Here is a 15,204-nt window from a genome sequence, read left to right on the forward strand (position 1 = left end):
CCTATTCCACATCGCCTGATCCCGAAGGCCGCTCGTGCCCCCCGAAGGCCTGAAAATCGTATCCGTCTCCAACTTGCCCGATCCCCGGCATACTCATGAAGTCATGATCCATTCCGGCAGCGCTGCTCTCGCCGTACACCGCACTGATATCGTTTAACTGGGCTGCATTCGCAAACCACAGATGATCTGGGATGAAGTCTTCATTTGTAGCAGAATGCTCTGGCGTTTCACCTATGTCAGGAGTGTGCTCTGTTGTCTGCCCTTCATATGACTCGGACTCAGAGTACTCATTAGTAGGTGCCGACTGGGTATGTGACCTGGAATCAGGAAAAGCGTGTGCTCTCGTTGACATGGCTTGAGGTTTAGTAGGATTCCTCATCCTCGCGGCGGCAAACTCTGCGTTTGATTTGTCCGGAATTGCTTTGACGAGGACGCCGGTCGATATTGCTAGCATGCTGATGGCTCTCTCCAGGAAATCCGCGCTCTTCGACGAGAGCCGCAACGTCCATCTATACTCCTCCAGCTTGGCTTTGTAGAACTCTGCTTCTTCCTTCTCTTGCGCTGTGACCCATAGCAGAGATACGAATGAGCCGATTAGGGCAAAGCAGTACTTTGATGCAGAGTACCAGAATGACTGCAGATGTTCGGGTCGAAGTCCTTGTACAAAATCCATTGCAGACACAAGCCGTGCACGAGCTGCATTTCGACAAATGGAGATCAGCGATGGATCATCTAATAACGATAGAGATCGAATAATTCGTCTGTGAAGGGTGATCTCTACGGCGTAGTAACCTAAATGGAGGTAACCTACGTTTCGAGTGAGCGACCAAACTCAGAACTTGGTAAAGAAGCATGTTGCAGAGTACTTGACTTACCTGTGGAAGACAATTTCCTCATAGCGACGTTCTCCATCTTCAGTATAGCAGGCATCTGTGCAAACCAAGTTTTGAGCGCTAGTTGACTCGGCTTTGCTTTCTCCAGTATCCAGCGGACGCCGTCCTGGGCATGCATTCGTATATCTTGCTCTGCTTTCAACGTATAGAAGTTAGAGAGTATAACTGCAAGAATCTCTGTCAGGGTGATCATCTCGCAAAATAGCGTTCGGCCCTTCTCGACTTCTGTACTGCCGTCCTCGTCATCCTCATCGGCAGCGCTTTCGGGGAAATCGCTCTCTGACAACGGCTGTACTTCCCAGTCTGTCGTGGCTATATGAGAGGGCCTTCCATGGACTAGAGAGCCCCATTTGTCTTGCATGAATAGAGCCCACGCTAGCCTCTTTCGCAATCCTCGCTCCCAAGCCGGTACCCTCCAGTTAGAGCAATCGAGATGGAGACCGAGATCTTGTCCGAGACCAACAAGTTGACTAGTGAGCGCCCAGGAGTCGCCTTCAGGCCTCTGAAGCAAAAGTAGGCCGGCTTGAATGGTGGATAGTTTTGGACGATGAATGATGTCGTTCACAGTCTTGAAAGCTAGCTTTTCAAGCTTCGGCACGTCAGGCTTTGGCAGAAGTGCCAAGTCACTGCTATAAGACCACCAGTTCAGAGCCAAGATGTACACAGCTGCTAAAAGCGGCGGCGAGAACTCGCGGTGTGTTCGTTGGTACTTTTCGAGGAAGACCTTTTTGTGTAAGATGGGAAAGCTGGGATGAACAATCCGAAAATAAAGATGGATCAAAGCCTGGCCATGCGGTGCAACTATCATCTCGATAGCATCCAGGTCGACGATTTCGTCTTCGTGGTTCCTCGTGCCTTCATCAGGGGTCAAGATGAAGGCATCTGTGGCATTGACCTTTCGGAGAGCAGACACGCCTATTGGGACCTCGTCCTTGTCGTTGTACGCGTCGAGTTCAAGAAGGGTCTGTTCGTACTCGGAAGTAGACCCAATGAACCTGCTATGCCGGTGGTTTTGCAAGCCCAAGGTCTTTTTGAGCAATGAAGGTCCTTTTAAGTTGGCGTAGTCGTCAATGGGTGGATCTTGCCGGATTTGATGCGAAGGCCTGTGGGCTACATCAAGAAAAGAATGCCTTGGAATCCAGCCTTTGTCGGAAGACACCTGTGGCGGTCGGCGAAGAGAGTCTCGCGAAGAGTTTGTATTGTTGGTCTCCTCCTCGCTCAAGGAAGCAGCTTTTCTTTTTCTAGGCTGGGGATCCTCCTTGAAGGTGCACTCCTGGCGGTGAAATCGGCACAAAACGCAAGGCGTTGCGCCATCAACCAGCTCACATCTTGACTTGCGGCGCCGACAGGAATCGCAAGGACGGCGAGATCGGTTCTTAAAAGATGCTGCGTCGCCTTGGCCAGAATACGACTCGGTGGGGGAGATTCCTTGGTCCAACCGGTAACTCATTGCACGATGTCTAACGCGGAGGGCCTACGAGCATCATCAGCGATGTCCATCACTTCCTCGAGAAGCTCGAATTTGGCCTATGAATAAGACGACGGGCGAAGAAGACGGTGAAACGAAGAGAGCAAGTGCCGGCTGAGAGGCAGGACGGACACCGGTTAGGCTAGAACTAATCCCAATCGAGGACAGCATATGAACAGTCCTCTGTACAATGTCTTGCAACTGTCGCGAGTGCTTCAACACATTTTCAACAACATCAACGAAACGGAAGTTCGAGACTTCGAACTGCCAATAAGTTCCATATACCGCTTCCGACGATAGCAGACGGGTGCAAATAGTGTCTTGATGAAGCAGCAAAACGACATGACAGGGTCGGCGGGATGAAAATAAGTGTGCTCAGTGCTGCAGCGCCCCCGGAGTACTCACCAATGACAGAAGATTCCGGGGGCCTTCAAACTTGGATAGGACAAGCTTCTGCTGGAATCGTCGGCAGCAGGGGAGTTAGATTGGTAATGATATGATAAATGAGGCCGCTCAGTAGATCTTGTGTTACTTCCCAGGTGAACCCCGGATGAGATTTTAAGATGCAGCTATATACAGGGCTGGGTGTGTCGTGTGCTCTTAACGAGCTACCCAGGTCCCTAGTTTTGGGCCAGTATAGGGCTATGATGATGGTTGAGGACGATAACGTGGGCTCGTCTGAACAGCTTCAAATTCAGCACACCTCCGGGCCTCTGGCCCGGCAGAGAGGCCGTCAATACCCTCGAGATAAGATGCAGGTTGTCACCAATCACAACATCATGCTAGCGAACCCCCAAAAGCCACACCCGCATCCAGACGCCAGCCGCCAGCCGCTAAGGCTCTTGACCTTTCTCAGCAGACACCATGCAGCCGGTCGCCGAGCTGGCGTGGCTACAAGCCTAGGATATGCACCAGAGTTGAAAAGTTTACTGCATTGAGCCCTATCGGTTCGATCCATGTTACTAGACACTGAAACAGAACTCCATTCTCGAGCATCATTACAACTTGAGTTCGTGACCGTCAAAACGATTGTTTGCGCCTCCAGGCTAGACGGGGCTGATTTCTTTCTCCTTCGTGACATAGTCATCCTTACCAGAGTCCACGGACTCGGACGGCGGAGAGACATCGCCAAGCTGTGGCGGGTAGACCGCCTCTTCGATGATAGACTCTTTGGGCACCGAGATATATGTGCAAATGACATAGTGCACCAGCATGGAAATGAAGAATCCAAAGATCCAAGCAAACGTGTAGATCTTCCATGCTCCTCCCACGTTGAGGGTTGGCTTAATGCTCTTGGCAAATCCAGGAAGTAGAGGCGCAAAGCCGGTGACAAAAGCGACAAACGCGCGCCAATTAACTCCGTGCGAATACCAGTAAATTCCGCGATCTATCATAAGTTAGCTCCACTCATTTCAACACCAAAATGACTAGACTCACTAGTGTATAGCTGGTCGATGTCGAGCTTGCGCTTCTTGATGATGTAGTAGTCGCAGACCATAGTGCCAGCAACTAGAATTCCAGGTTAGCATTGAAAGAGAAAATTAGTTAAATGATACGTACGAGGTCCCATCAAGCATGAGTATCCAGAGAGGAAGGCTAGCAGGCCTGCGGCATTCTTGACAATGTTCCATGGGGTCGAGACGATACAGAAGATGGAGATGAACATGGTCGCACGGAAGATGTTGATGTATTTCGGCGCGATACCAGTGATATCATTAGAGAAAGGATAAGTGCCTGTCATTGTCAGTCGATAATCCCGGATAAGATCGCGTCTTTGCTTACCTGCAGCAACTTGATTGCCGATTGTGGCAAGCATGAAGCTGAAGGACACGAAGAACTTCGCGGCACGAGAGTCGAAGTTTGCAATGATAGCAGGCATGTACCACTCGAAGCTTCCCCAGAGGTACGAGTTCGCGGAGGTGACAAAAATAGGAGTGAGAGCACCAAGAGTTCCTAAACATATTTAGTTATGTACAGCGAATCTCTCCGAGCAGCAAACATACCGATAATAGGAAGAGCAAAGTATTGGTTATATCCGGACAGTCTGTCCTTAGAAAATCTGCCGAAATCGGGCATATTCACAGCCATGGAGCTGAAGAGGCCGATAATGGCATTCAGGCCGGTGAGAGCGGAGTAGGCTGTGTTCATGTATGTCGATTCAATATGCATCTTCCCGGTGACCAACTCCCCTCCACCTTTTGTCACGATCACAGCCCAAAGGAAGAGAGCGAGGAAAGTCGGAGGGACCTTCAATATGTCAGCGGACGTGGAATAACCTTTTTGCTCTAAGAACTTACGATAACACCCTTGACCCAGAACAAGATCCTCAACTTCTCAATAGGCATGATTGCAAGGGCGGTCTGCGCAAACCAGTACAAGAAGATGCACAGTAGTCCAGCAGCTGCATTGAGATTAACAAACAGAAATGTGGCGCCAGTATATAAGTTATGACTTACAGGTGACTCCAGCATCAGCAGCGAGGTGATTGGGGAAGTGGATGAAGCTTGGCCAGATAGCCTCCAAGCAGCGCTGCAAATAAGCACCAGCCTGTACGGTCAAAATTGCAGTCCACATCAAAGCCACAAAGGCTAGGTGTGCATTAGCAGATGCAATACGAAGTCCCGTTCGGTATCATACCTCGAATACAAATGGCTGGGAATGACCCATACATTCCGAAAATGCTTCGAACAATGACAGGGAATGGGACAGCGTAGGTGGCACCCATTTTGCCAGTGAGAGTGATGACAACGCTGCAGATCAGGAAGCCGAAGAAGACAATGGGGATCGTCTCTCGAGCAGTAAAGCCAAGCGACATGACACTGGAAACGGTGGAGGCAAGGGGCGGTGCCAGCATGTCTGAAGTCCAGTATGCCCAATAGTCGATCGCGCCCCAGGTCCGCTTCTCAGGAGGGATTGGGTCAAGGTCTAAGAAGGCCATCAGTATCTCGCTCCTTTGAAGGATGGAGCTTGTCATGCTCCCTAATCATCGAACGGTGTACACTGCAGTCACTTTTTGAGGTGGCTCGGCGAATGCCCCCATCTTTCAAAAATACCAAGTTCAGAGTTATGAAAGTGGAATAAGGCACTTCAAGCAGTGGCAGACAGGCACACACAAATCTTCGACGACGAGGCACTGTAGAGATCACTTACCCCTATTGGACCATCTGGAGGCATACTTTCCACTTTCAAAGGGCACCCTCAGGTGCAGGTGAGGGCCAAGCTTCGCCTTGAGGCGGCTAGGAGAGAGTATAGACATGACGGATGATGCTAATGAGGCTTGTGGTAATGATCCAAGAGAATTCAAAAGAGTTAGTCGGCCAGCGAATAAGAAGCCTTTGAAAAGCACCAGACTTGATTCCTTGGGAAGAACGATTGAATGGCATCACCTGGGTTCCCTGCCCATAGATATATTCACGCTCTGTAGAGGATAAGGGACCCCCATGGCGTCCTTCTGCCTACCTCAGCGGGTGGCCGTGAATCAGTATCTCGCGAAAGAGATAGGACAAGGTCGTGCCTCCGGCGAGCCACGCAGAGTCAGATATGGCAGACCGTGTAAGGCCCAATGCCATGTCAATCTGTTCCAGAATCGTGGTGGCTCCGGTTTCGCGGGGTCTAGCGTTCCAGGGCGTGGAAGGCGCAAAGCTAAAAGTATGGTGTTTGGATGTGGTGAAGCCAGCTGCTGGTGGACTGGTGGGCTCGGCTTGGGGCTTCTCGCCAACCACTGCCTGTAACCCCTTTAGCGCTAGCCACCTTGACGATAAGATCTACCAGCCTGCGTGCCGGGCGCCGAAGGTCGCCTCCGGCGCGGTAGCCCAGGCCGGCGGCCCTGAGCGTAGGGGCGTAGCGGGTGCAAGCGGGACATGCTTCTTGCAGCACTATCACTATCATAATGTCTTCTTTCGCATCAGCTGAAAACTTTTTCCTTGTGGTCTTTTTCCTGGACGCTGGCTGTTCTCTCTATCTTCGTCTTTCTACGCGGGCTCGTCATCTCTAATCCTCATCCTCCCATCATGACGTTAAAGAAAGATACTTCGACGGTGGTGTCAATCGACGCGAAGCCGTACGCGTTCTCCTTCCCGCTGAAACATACAGCTCTCCTGGTAATTGATATGCAACGGGACTTCCTCCTAGCAAAAGGCTTTGGAGAAATTCAAGGGGGGAACCTAGCAGATGTGCAGGCTTCTATTGGCCCCACGAAAAAGCTCCTCGAAGCTTCTAGGAGGGCTGGACTGACTATTGTCCATACTCGTGAAGGGCATGTCCCTGATCTATCAGATTGCCCCTCTTCTAAAGTATGTGTTCTACTGACTATTCTAAAAGATGTCTAACTGACTATATGGAAGCTTGTCAGACAAGCCGCTGCGCCCGACAACACCCAGCACAAGCTCACAATCGGCGAACGCGGCGAGCTAGGCAGACTACTCGTTCGGGGAGAGTATGGACACGACATAATCGACGAATTGAGACCCTTGCCGGGCGAGGTCGTCATCGACAAGCCTGGGAAGGGAACATTTTGGAACACTACCATCCTTCACAAGCTTAAAGCTCGAGCCATTACTCATCTGATCGTGTCTGGAGTGACCACAGAATGCTGTTTCGCTACTTCCATACGTGAGGCTAATGATCGGGGCTTTGAGTGCTGTAAGTTTTACTATCACTGAACACTTTCATTCTATGCTGACAAGATCAAGGCGGTATTGAAGAAGCAACTAGCGGCTACAATGATAACAGCTTTAAGTGTGCAACTCTTGACATGATCCACTGGTCCCAGGGCCTGTTCGGCTTCATCGCGAGCTTGCAGCCCCTATTAGACGCCCTAGAACCTCTCGGTAACGCTAGAGGCTCATCTGCGTCTACCCCTCCACAGACGCCGCCGGACTTCGACGGTGATCTTTCAATTACGGGCCTGCAGAAAGCGTATAAGAAGGGCCTATCACCAGTCACTCTGGCAGAAACGTTGTACAGCAAGATTGAAGCGTACAAGAAAGTCGATCCAGCCGTATGGATACATCTCGAGTCCAAGGAAAACGTCCTAGAGGCAGCAAAAGCTCTCGCAGCAAAGTACTCCAATCGATCAGCACTGCCTCCATTGTTCGGTGTCCCCTTTAGCGTAAAAGACAGTATCGACGTGGCAGGACTGCCAACCACCACAGCGTGTCCACCTCTGGCCCATATACCCTCTGCCTCCGCCGTCGTGTACGATAAAGTGATAGCAGAGGGTGCTCTCTTCATTGGAAAAACTAATTTGGATCAGCTGGCCACCGGCCTCACCGGCTGCCGCAGTCCCTACGGTATCACACATTCTGTATTCAACAAAGACTACATTAGTGGTGGCTCTAGTAGCGGCAATGCTGTCAGCGTAGGCGCTAATTTGGTCTCATTCTCTCTCGCAACTGACACCGCTGGATCCGGTCGCGTCCCTGCAGGTTTTAATGGCGTCGTCGGATACAAGCCAACCCGCGGACTAATATCTTTTCGCGGTGTGACACCCGCCTGTCTCTCCCTCGACTGCATAGCCATCACTGCCAAGAACGTCAGCGACGCTCGCACCGTGTGGCAACTGACTGAAGGCTACGACGAAGAAGATAGCTATGCAAAGCCCGAAATCGCCTACGAGCGACACGTCAACTCCATCGGCCCACAAGCGAGGTCGTTCAAGTTCAGCATACCGCCAGCTGAAGCTCTAGACATCTGCTCCCACGTCCACCGCCGCCTTTTCAACGAGACCGTCAAGCGGCTCCAGTCGCTCGGGGGCACCCTCACCCCTATCAACTGGACGCCCTTCCAGAAAGGTGGAGAGCTTCTCTACGACGGCACCTTCGTCAGCGAGCGCCTCGCCTCCCTTCCAGATGGTTGGTTCGCAAAGAACCGCATGCACTTGCACCCCGTCATCGTCGAGTTGATGGACAGGGTCGTCGCCCGCAACAGCTCCGCCATCGACGCCTACCGAGACCTACAAGCCAAGGCGCTGTATACGCGGCAAGCAGATAAGGTGTTTTCGCAGAGCGCTGTGGGCACCGACGTGCTCGTTGTGCCGACTGCGCCGAATCACTGGCGTATCGACGAGGTGCTCGAGGATCCCATCAAGAAAAATAGCATCTTGGGGGAGTTTACGCATTGCGGGAACGTGCTTGATCTTTGCGGCGTCGCTGTGCCTGCGGGCACGTATCCGTTGGCTGAGCTGGCGGGGACGAAGGAGGAGGGTGTGCTGCCTTTCAGTGTGACATTTTTGGGTGGTTCTCGTATGGATGCTTCAGTGCTAGAGATTGCGAGGCGGTTTGAGGAAAGCTTTGCTCCATTGTCTTGAAAGAAAGGAACTTGTCGCATGGTTTTCAGAGGCCTTTGCATTTGTGGGACGTGATATCGCATGGCGTTTAAGGAGTTTTTTGTGGCTGCTATCTCGTTGCTCACAAGTATACGATATGATGCATTTAGATGTCATTCTCTTAGGTTAGGTAGCATATGCATAGAGCAAGATGTGAGACATACCGTCAAACCTTTCGCCATGGAATTGCTGACATCGCTTGACCATATCGACTCACGAATTTTTCTGGTGGATGAGCATCGGCGACAACACCGTGAAATCACGACAGTATAAGCAAAGTTAGAGGTGGCCGAATCTCTCATTACTCATCACGACTACCTCATGCAGCCTTCAGACCGCTCAAGCGGTATCCACAACCACCCTTAAACAGGTATCAACAGCAACGCGTACCAAGACTAGCTCATCCACACGCGACCGCCAACCCCACTCAAGAGCAACTTGCAAGCGCGGCAACGATAAAGAATGGACAGCGGGAGACAATCTCATACCAGCTCATCCCCGAAATGCACTCCACAGGAATGACCAATCTTCCATCGAAACAAAGGAAAGCGGGCCTTGCGAAGACGTCGCAAACGTTCTGTCTCAAGCCCTCCCACCCCTCCTCACACCAACCGCGCCCTCGGTCGCCACATCCAGACACCCATCGAGGGCCGGGAGAAAGCTTGGAGGGACACGAATGATGCGGGGGAGTAGTAAGGGGAAGGACGAGGGTGTGAGGGGAAGCAATAGAACGGGAGAGTGGGGATAAGCGCGCAAATCAAGGACACAAGACTCCGAAAACAGGGGGGTTATGTTGTGCAACCAAAGCGTCGGCCAGAACCTCAATCGAAAAGAATAAAAGGACAGGAGGGGAGTCAATCCGGCTCGGAGTTTTTTGCTCTCTCTCGCTTGCGGTAGGGGTATCGATTTGGTTGCAAGGGTTGCGTTGGTGAAATCCTCAATTTGGTTACTCCGAGCTTTGTGGTTTGAACCTACCATGGTCTATGCGAACCGACTTAGATGCTCTTGGGGGAGCGACTGTTTCTGTAAACACCACAATTCAGTGAGCTATTGGCCTGGGTGAGAGCAGGCAGTAATGAGGCATGAGAAAAAGCCGAAGTCTAAGAGAGATGGGGCACTTGCGTCACATCCACAATATCATCAATGTGGTTGCACATAGCCACGAATAGGTCAAAGAACAATTTGCCGCCCATCTCCATTTCCATCTGCATCGTGCCGCTGCGCTTGAACGTCCGCCGGCTGCGGATAATCAGAGCAAGGTAATGAGCGCGGAGGCGGGAGTCGGTATCCGGCGTGTTCTCGTACGCGTACCGGGCACTGCGGAGGATGGTGCCAACCTCAATCCCGCTCTGCAGGCCCTGCTTGCGCAGGGAGAGCCGTTTAAGCTCTTCGAGGCCGTAGCGGTCCGCCGCGCAGTACACGGCCGTGTCACGGAGGATAACGTCGCCCAGGCCGGAGTGGAAGATTGTCGGCTCCACACTCCCGCGACCACCTAGTTTAGAGTGGGGATCTTCGTCGGCCGCCCCCTCGAGCATCCAGGTGTTACGCCTCTTGTCGTGCATGAGGCGGGGATAGTAATCCCCCTTGTAGAGGTACTCGAGGACGCAGGAGAATACTTCGGCTTCTTCGTCGGGAAGAGTGATGCGTCGAGAATTGCTCTCGAAGAACTGGTCCCGCAGCGCCGCTGCAAAGAACGGCGAGTGACTCAGTACGTCTTCGTGAGCGGCGAACAGTCGCTGGTCCGGGCCAATCACGATGGTGACTATGGCGCTGGTGAGGTTGGGGGAGACACTGCGAGACTATTAGGGGGAAAGTTTCCAAGGCTGCGCGATAGTGCATACCTCTCCAGCTGCGGACTGTCCAGCTTCTCGAACATCATCTTCTGCTTGGCAGTGTCGCGAAACGACCTCTTCGGTTGTTTGGTTATCTTGCCCGCCCGATCCTTTTGAGCAAAAGAGCGTTTGAACATGGTGGACGAAGAGAGGGATCGTAACGAGCGACGGAGGGCTGTGGAAAGAGTGTAAAGGTTAATTTGACGCGTTTTGCATGGGGAGCTCCGGAAATCACAGAGCGTTTCCTTTCCAAGGGAGGAAAAGTTGGCTCTGGTGACTTTGCGAGAACCTGCACTTGGGGAAAGCGAGATTCTGGCGCTGTGTTCGGCGGCTCTGGCTCTGACTTGTCGTGGAGAGGCGTACCGCGCACGAGGTGGGGGAGGCTGGCTCTTAAATAGATCGACCGCCCTGCCAAGCCACCCTGCAGCCTGCCCGTGCGTTAATCTAGGGCTGTGCTGGCAGCCGGCATGATTCGTCAATGCATATTCGACGGCGATGACTGGACGGTGGTATTGCAAGGCAGCAAGGCCGCGCGAGGACAGTGATGTGATTCGCAGCAACTGAGAGGAGGAGAGGGATTCGAACAGCTTCCATGCAGATGAAGAGTGCCACTCTCGACAAGGCTGTGGCTGCCAGCTCAACAGCTCAGCGCTGCCAAGTCGTGTGACGTCTGCACGGGATCCAGCAGCATAGCAAAGACGCATGACGAGAGAGGATCAGGAAGAGACACGATAATGAGAACGTCGAAGGAAAGTTTGTACTTGGCCTCAATACTGTCTGGGTGGCCCAGAGCGCTATCAGACTTGCCACTACTACCGCTTTACATTCTTCAATAATGTACCTCAAACAGTGCTGGGAACGTGTACACAGAACAGAAAGTGTGTAGCTCGGAGTAGAACTTCGCGTGGCTTCGTACGGATAGGTACAGCCCTGGACTCCAGCCGGCAGCATGGCGGTGTCACGGACCACGTCTGCGAAGTATGGCGTCCTCATCGCGTCGTACGAAGAGTATTCTGTTGACGATAGATGAGTCTCGAGTAGCAGGCGCTCTGTCTCCTTTGGCAGAGGTTGTGTTAATGTTTTGCTTGATGGTGGAGCTGTGACGAATGGTTCTTAGGTGGTCGTACCCCATCCACGTGGCTGTCATCATCTGGCCTACCTGAAGGAGTCGCCTCATCGAAGGAGAGTATCAGAGACGCCCAGCATGACCCATACCAGGCCAAGATAACTAACACACTTTTATCTGACTTAGAAAATATACGAGTACTTATTGCCGGGCCTCCTACAATCCACGAAGGGGCCGGATTACCAGATATCAAAGCTCTAAATAATTACTAAGCACTAATACCAGCAAAGAATCTTAACAGCCTTAATGCCCACAGAACCCTATAAGTACTTCAAGCACTTTCTAGCCATATGGGGACGAGAAGCACGCAAAGCTACTAGGTTGTTTGATCACGTGCTACTTAGTCATTAGCGTTCTTCGTTTAACTAGGATGCCTACAGAGCTCGACACCTTCCCGTGTGCCAAGAAATGCCAGGAACTGCCTTTTGGGAGACTCTGCCACGTGACCGCATAACACCTCAACACAGCACCGAAGAGAAGGTGATAGAGATGCTAGGAGCAAGGTGCTGCAAGACCCCGACCCGTACCTAGGCACCACCTGGGCACGATATATCTTAGCCTCAGCCACAACGCCACAAATCCCATATCAGCATCCCGGGCTGTCCTGACTCGAGGTTCATGGGATGAGATCATATAATGGCCACAATTTCGGTACGAAAAAGACTAGATAGATCCTGTAGAGGAGAATAAGACGACCTTTGTGTTTAATAGAACCGTCTTTGCTGTAGCAAACTCCGCAGAGAGCGCATTGTCGGCCGCGAGCCTCTCCACGCAGTCTGAATGTGGAAGAGCTCTAAACCCACACCCGTCTGAGTCACCCGCACTTCACCAGTAACGCAGCTGTATTTCAGAAACACGTCAGAAACACACTCGCTTTTAGGAGGCTGACACACGCCTGAGCTTTGGGCGACTATCTTCATCCAGGCGCCAGCCACTAGCTTTTCGCAGCCGAACCTTATTCCCATATCAGTCTGACGTTGCCTGCTGCCCTTCTCCTCGCCGATCGCTACATAGCACCTGCACCACCTCACTCACTTCCACAGCCTTCACCTCTAGCCTCCTACACCTCCCACTCTCTATCCTCACCATGGCGGCCGCACGGAAGCGAATCCTGAAGGTGTGCCCCTCCGCAGCCGTTTCCAGAGTGACGTAGAACTAATCCCTGGGCAGGAGTACACCGAATGCTCCAACGACACCCCACCAGGCATGAAGATCAACTTCGACGAGCAGAACATGACCGAGTGGGAGATCCTCATGGACGGCCCGGAACAATCAGTGTACTCTGTATGCCATCTTCCCCCCTTCTAGGTACCCCGCCGCCGCTCACTAACCCCACCTCAGGGCGGCCACTTCAAGCTGCGCCTCACCTTCCCCAACGAATACCCCTTCAAGCCACCGGTCGTCTCCTTCAAAACCAAAATCTACCACCCCAATGTCTCCAATGACGACAAGGGCTCCATGTGCCTGGGCATGCTGCGCCCGGACGCCTGGAAGCCGCCAAACAAGGTCATCTCGGTGCTGCATCTGGTGCGGACGCTGCTGATTGAGCCGAACGTCGATGATGCGATCGAGGCGAGTATTGCGAGTGAGTTCAAGGACAACAAGAAGGGTTTTGAAAAGACGGCGAAGGAGTGGGTGAAGCAGTATGCGAAATGAGCTGAGAATGGGGGAGCGGCAGAGGCCGGGGATATGGGTGGATCCAGTCTGAGATTTTGAGTCTCAGGCAGACATGAGGCATGCGGCTTGTTGCATTTGATGGCGTTTGGAGATCGTGTGGATTTGGCGTGGTCCTTCCGACATGGCTGCCTGGCGGCAGATATAGGTACTCCGGTCAATGAGGGACCAATTAACTTGCACGATATGAACAAGATTGCATACTATTATTGATCAACCGACCTTCGCACACTTTCAGAGATAGGAAGCAAGTTTGCTAATTCCCCTTCTGAGTACCGGTGTATAACGTCGTATGAGGTGGCCTGCAGGTTTACAGCTTGCTCAAAATGAATGAGTCACATCCCGTCTAGAGTCGTGAAGATGGATTGGAGGACTTCAGACCGTGACACACAAGTACACACATTTACATGTTCTAGTATTATATGATAAGAGACCTGCCCTACCGCTCAAGAAATACCTCATAACTAGGCAAATGCACAATCATCGATAGTCGTGCCCCAATCGCCGATTCCTGTAACACCCGTCCGTTCCCAACAGCTTTTCCGCTGAATTACACATCGCCGGCTTCTGACCAGAAAAAGGGAATGCAAGGAGAAAAGGTACACCAGAGACCCATTATGTCTCTAGCAAATTAACCATACCTGTTGGTGTCCGGTCCTCTACCGATGAAAACACTACTGAAAATGACCACACCGGGTCCCCAAACCCATCTTCTCACTCTTCAAGCAGCGTGACCGTCTCCGACACGTCCTGCGTTGCGGCCGCACTTCCCTCCCGGTTGCTAACAGCAGCCGCTCTATCAGTGGCCACACGCTCTCCTGCACCACTCCTTCCCCTCCTGCCAACCTCACTTCCACTTGTGCTGCCTCTCCTCTCCCTCACCAACCCTTCCAACTCTCTGATCCGCCTCCGCAACATATCATTCTCCCGCTTTGCATCATCGAGCTCAAGTTTATAGTGCGCCACCTCTTCATATCTAGGCGTGGAAACAACCGACGCACTTCTCACATCCCGCTCCTGCTGTGCCGCACCCGAATACCGGTGCTGGTGCGGAATCCCCACCGTCGTCGCATTGAGTGGGATACCCGCGGAGGTACGGCTGACGCTTGACGAGCTGCGATGGCGGCGCGAGCCAGTTGGGTGAGTGGGACCGTGAGTGGTTGCGGGGTCCGAAGTGTCAAGGAGCAGGCCTGGGTTGTTGGAAGTAGAGCTGGCGGTGGAGGCGACCGACGCAGAGTGCGCTCTGAGGTTGGAAAGCTCGCGAGTGAGGCGGTTGACCTGATGTCGCGACATAAGTAATAGTTACAGAAGAGGGGTCGGCGAGGGGTCAATTAGGATGAATGAAGCATCATTCCATAGTCGGGGTTGTATGTATGTGTGAAGAGGCCGGTCTTTTGAAGAACTGTATACATACAACAGCTTCCTGCTCTTTCTCACATTCCATGTGCAGTTCAGCTGCCGTCAAAGGCCTAGGATGTCTCATCGGCACTCCGCTGGCATCGACGCTCGGAAACGGTCCCGTGAGACTCGGACTCAGAGGTGGGAACGGCAGATGGCCATGCTGTGAGGTTACTGGGAGCGTGCCGCCTGGGGACGCCAGAGGCAGTGGTGGTGGGCTCATTGGGAATATTTGCGATGCGCGTCGAGAGGTTGTAGCGGAGGATTGCTGGGAGATTTGCTGCGGGGCTGACATTGAGTTTGCAGCGGGACGTGGTGAAGCGGGAACTGAATTCAGATCAGGAGCCATGGCTTGAGATGGGTGGTGTCGTGGATGCGTGAGCTGGAGGGAGAGCGCTGGAAGAGTGTTCTAGATATAGCCAGGACGCGTTCGAGTGTTCTTCCCTTCTCGACGGTCAAGCTAATACTAGAGCGTAAGTGCTAGAGCC

At 52.5% G+C, this 15,204-nt stretch overlaps 6 protein-coding genes across 6 annotated transcripts; 2 read left to right on the forward strand and 4 right to left on the reverse strand.

Moving 5' to 3' along the window:
- Position 1: 1 nt before the first annotated feature.
- On the reverse strand, positions 2-2,343 carry BDZ99DRAFT_526192 (uncharacterized protein; the record flags this gene model as incomplete). Its single annotated transcript, XM_033726112.1, has 2 exons — positions 2-807; positions 876-2,343. 2 exons carry the CDS (start codon positions 2,341-2,343, stop codon positions 2-4), a joined length of 2,274 nt encoding a protein of 757 aa, XP_033570679.1.
- A 579-nt stretch (positions 2,344-2,922) lies between these two features.
- BDZ99DRAFT_452756 (uncharacterized protein) lies at positions 2,923-5,617 on the reverse strand (the record flags this gene model as incomplete). Its single annotated transcript, XM_033718295.1, has 9 exons — positions 2,923-3,748; positions 3,799-3,870; positions 3,922-4,095; positions 4,144-4,314; positions 4,365-4,608; positions 4,659-4,762; positions 4,818-4,949; positions 4,999-5,286; positions 5,512-5,617. 9 exons carry the CDS (start codon positions 5,615-5,617, stop codon positions 3,408-3,410), a joined length of 1,632 nt encoding a protein of 543 aa, XP_033570680.1. The 3' UTR covers positions 2,923-3,407.
- Positions 5,618-6,268: 651 nt separating this feature from the next.
- On the forward strand, positions 6,269-8,668 carry BDZ99DRAFT_452759 (amidase signature enzyme; the record flags this gene model as incomplete). The annotated part of the gene is made up of 3 exons (XM_033718296.1): positions 6,269-6,653; positions 6,705-7,002; positions 7,053-8,668. Exons 1-3 carry the CDS (start codon positions 6,372-6,374, stop codon positions 8,666-8,668), a joined length of 2,196 nt encoding a protein of 731 aa, XP_033570681.1. The 5' UTR covers positions 6,269-6,371.
- Positions 8,669-9,786: 1,118 nt separating this feature from the next.
- On the reverse strand, positions 9,787-10,655 carry BDZ99DRAFT_491452 (uncharacterized protein; the record flags this gene model as incomplete). The annotated part of the gene is made up of 2 exons (XM_033723106.1): positions 9,787-10,477; positions 10,528-10,655. 2 exons carry the CDS (start codon positions 10,653-10,655, stop codon positions 9,787-9,789), a joined length of 819 nt encoding a protein of 272 aa, XP_033570682.1.
- A 1,777-nt stretch (positions 10,656-12,432) lies between these two features.
- BDZ99DRAFT_511868 (ubiquitin-conjugating enzyme E2-16 kDa) lies at positions 12,433-13,300 on the forward strand (the record flags this gene model as incomplete). The annotated part of the gene is made up of 3 exons (XM_033724589.1): positions 12,433-12,761; positions 12,815-12,928; positions 12,986-13,300. Exons 1-3 carry the CDS (start codon positions 12,732-12,734, stop codon positions 13,298-13,300), a joined length of 459 nt encoding a protein of 152 aa, XP_033570683.1. The 5' UTR covers positions 12,433-12,731.
- Positions 13,301-13,847: 547 nt separating this feature from the next.
- BDZ99DRAFT_511869 (uncharacterized protein) lies at positions 13,848-15,065 on the reverse strand (the record flags this gene model as incomplete). Its single annotated transcript, XM_033724590.1, has 2 exons — positions 13,848-14,596; positions 14,733-15,065. 2 exons carry the CDS (start codon positions 15,063-15,065, stop codon positions 14,033-14,035), a joined length of 897 nt encoding a protein of 298 aa, XP_033570684.1. The 3' UTR covers positions 13,848-14,032.
- Positions 15,066-15,204: the final 139 nt, after the last annotated feature.

The sequence above is a fragment of the Mytilinidion resinicola genome (assembly GCF_010093595.1).
Source record: "Mytilinidion resinicola strain CBS 304.34 unplaced genomic scaffold BDZ99scaffold_25, whole genome shotgun sequence".
Lineage (NCBI taxonomy): Eukaryota > Fungi > Ascomycota > Dothideomycetes > Mytilinidiales > Mytilinidiaceae > Mytilinidion > Mytilinidion resinicola.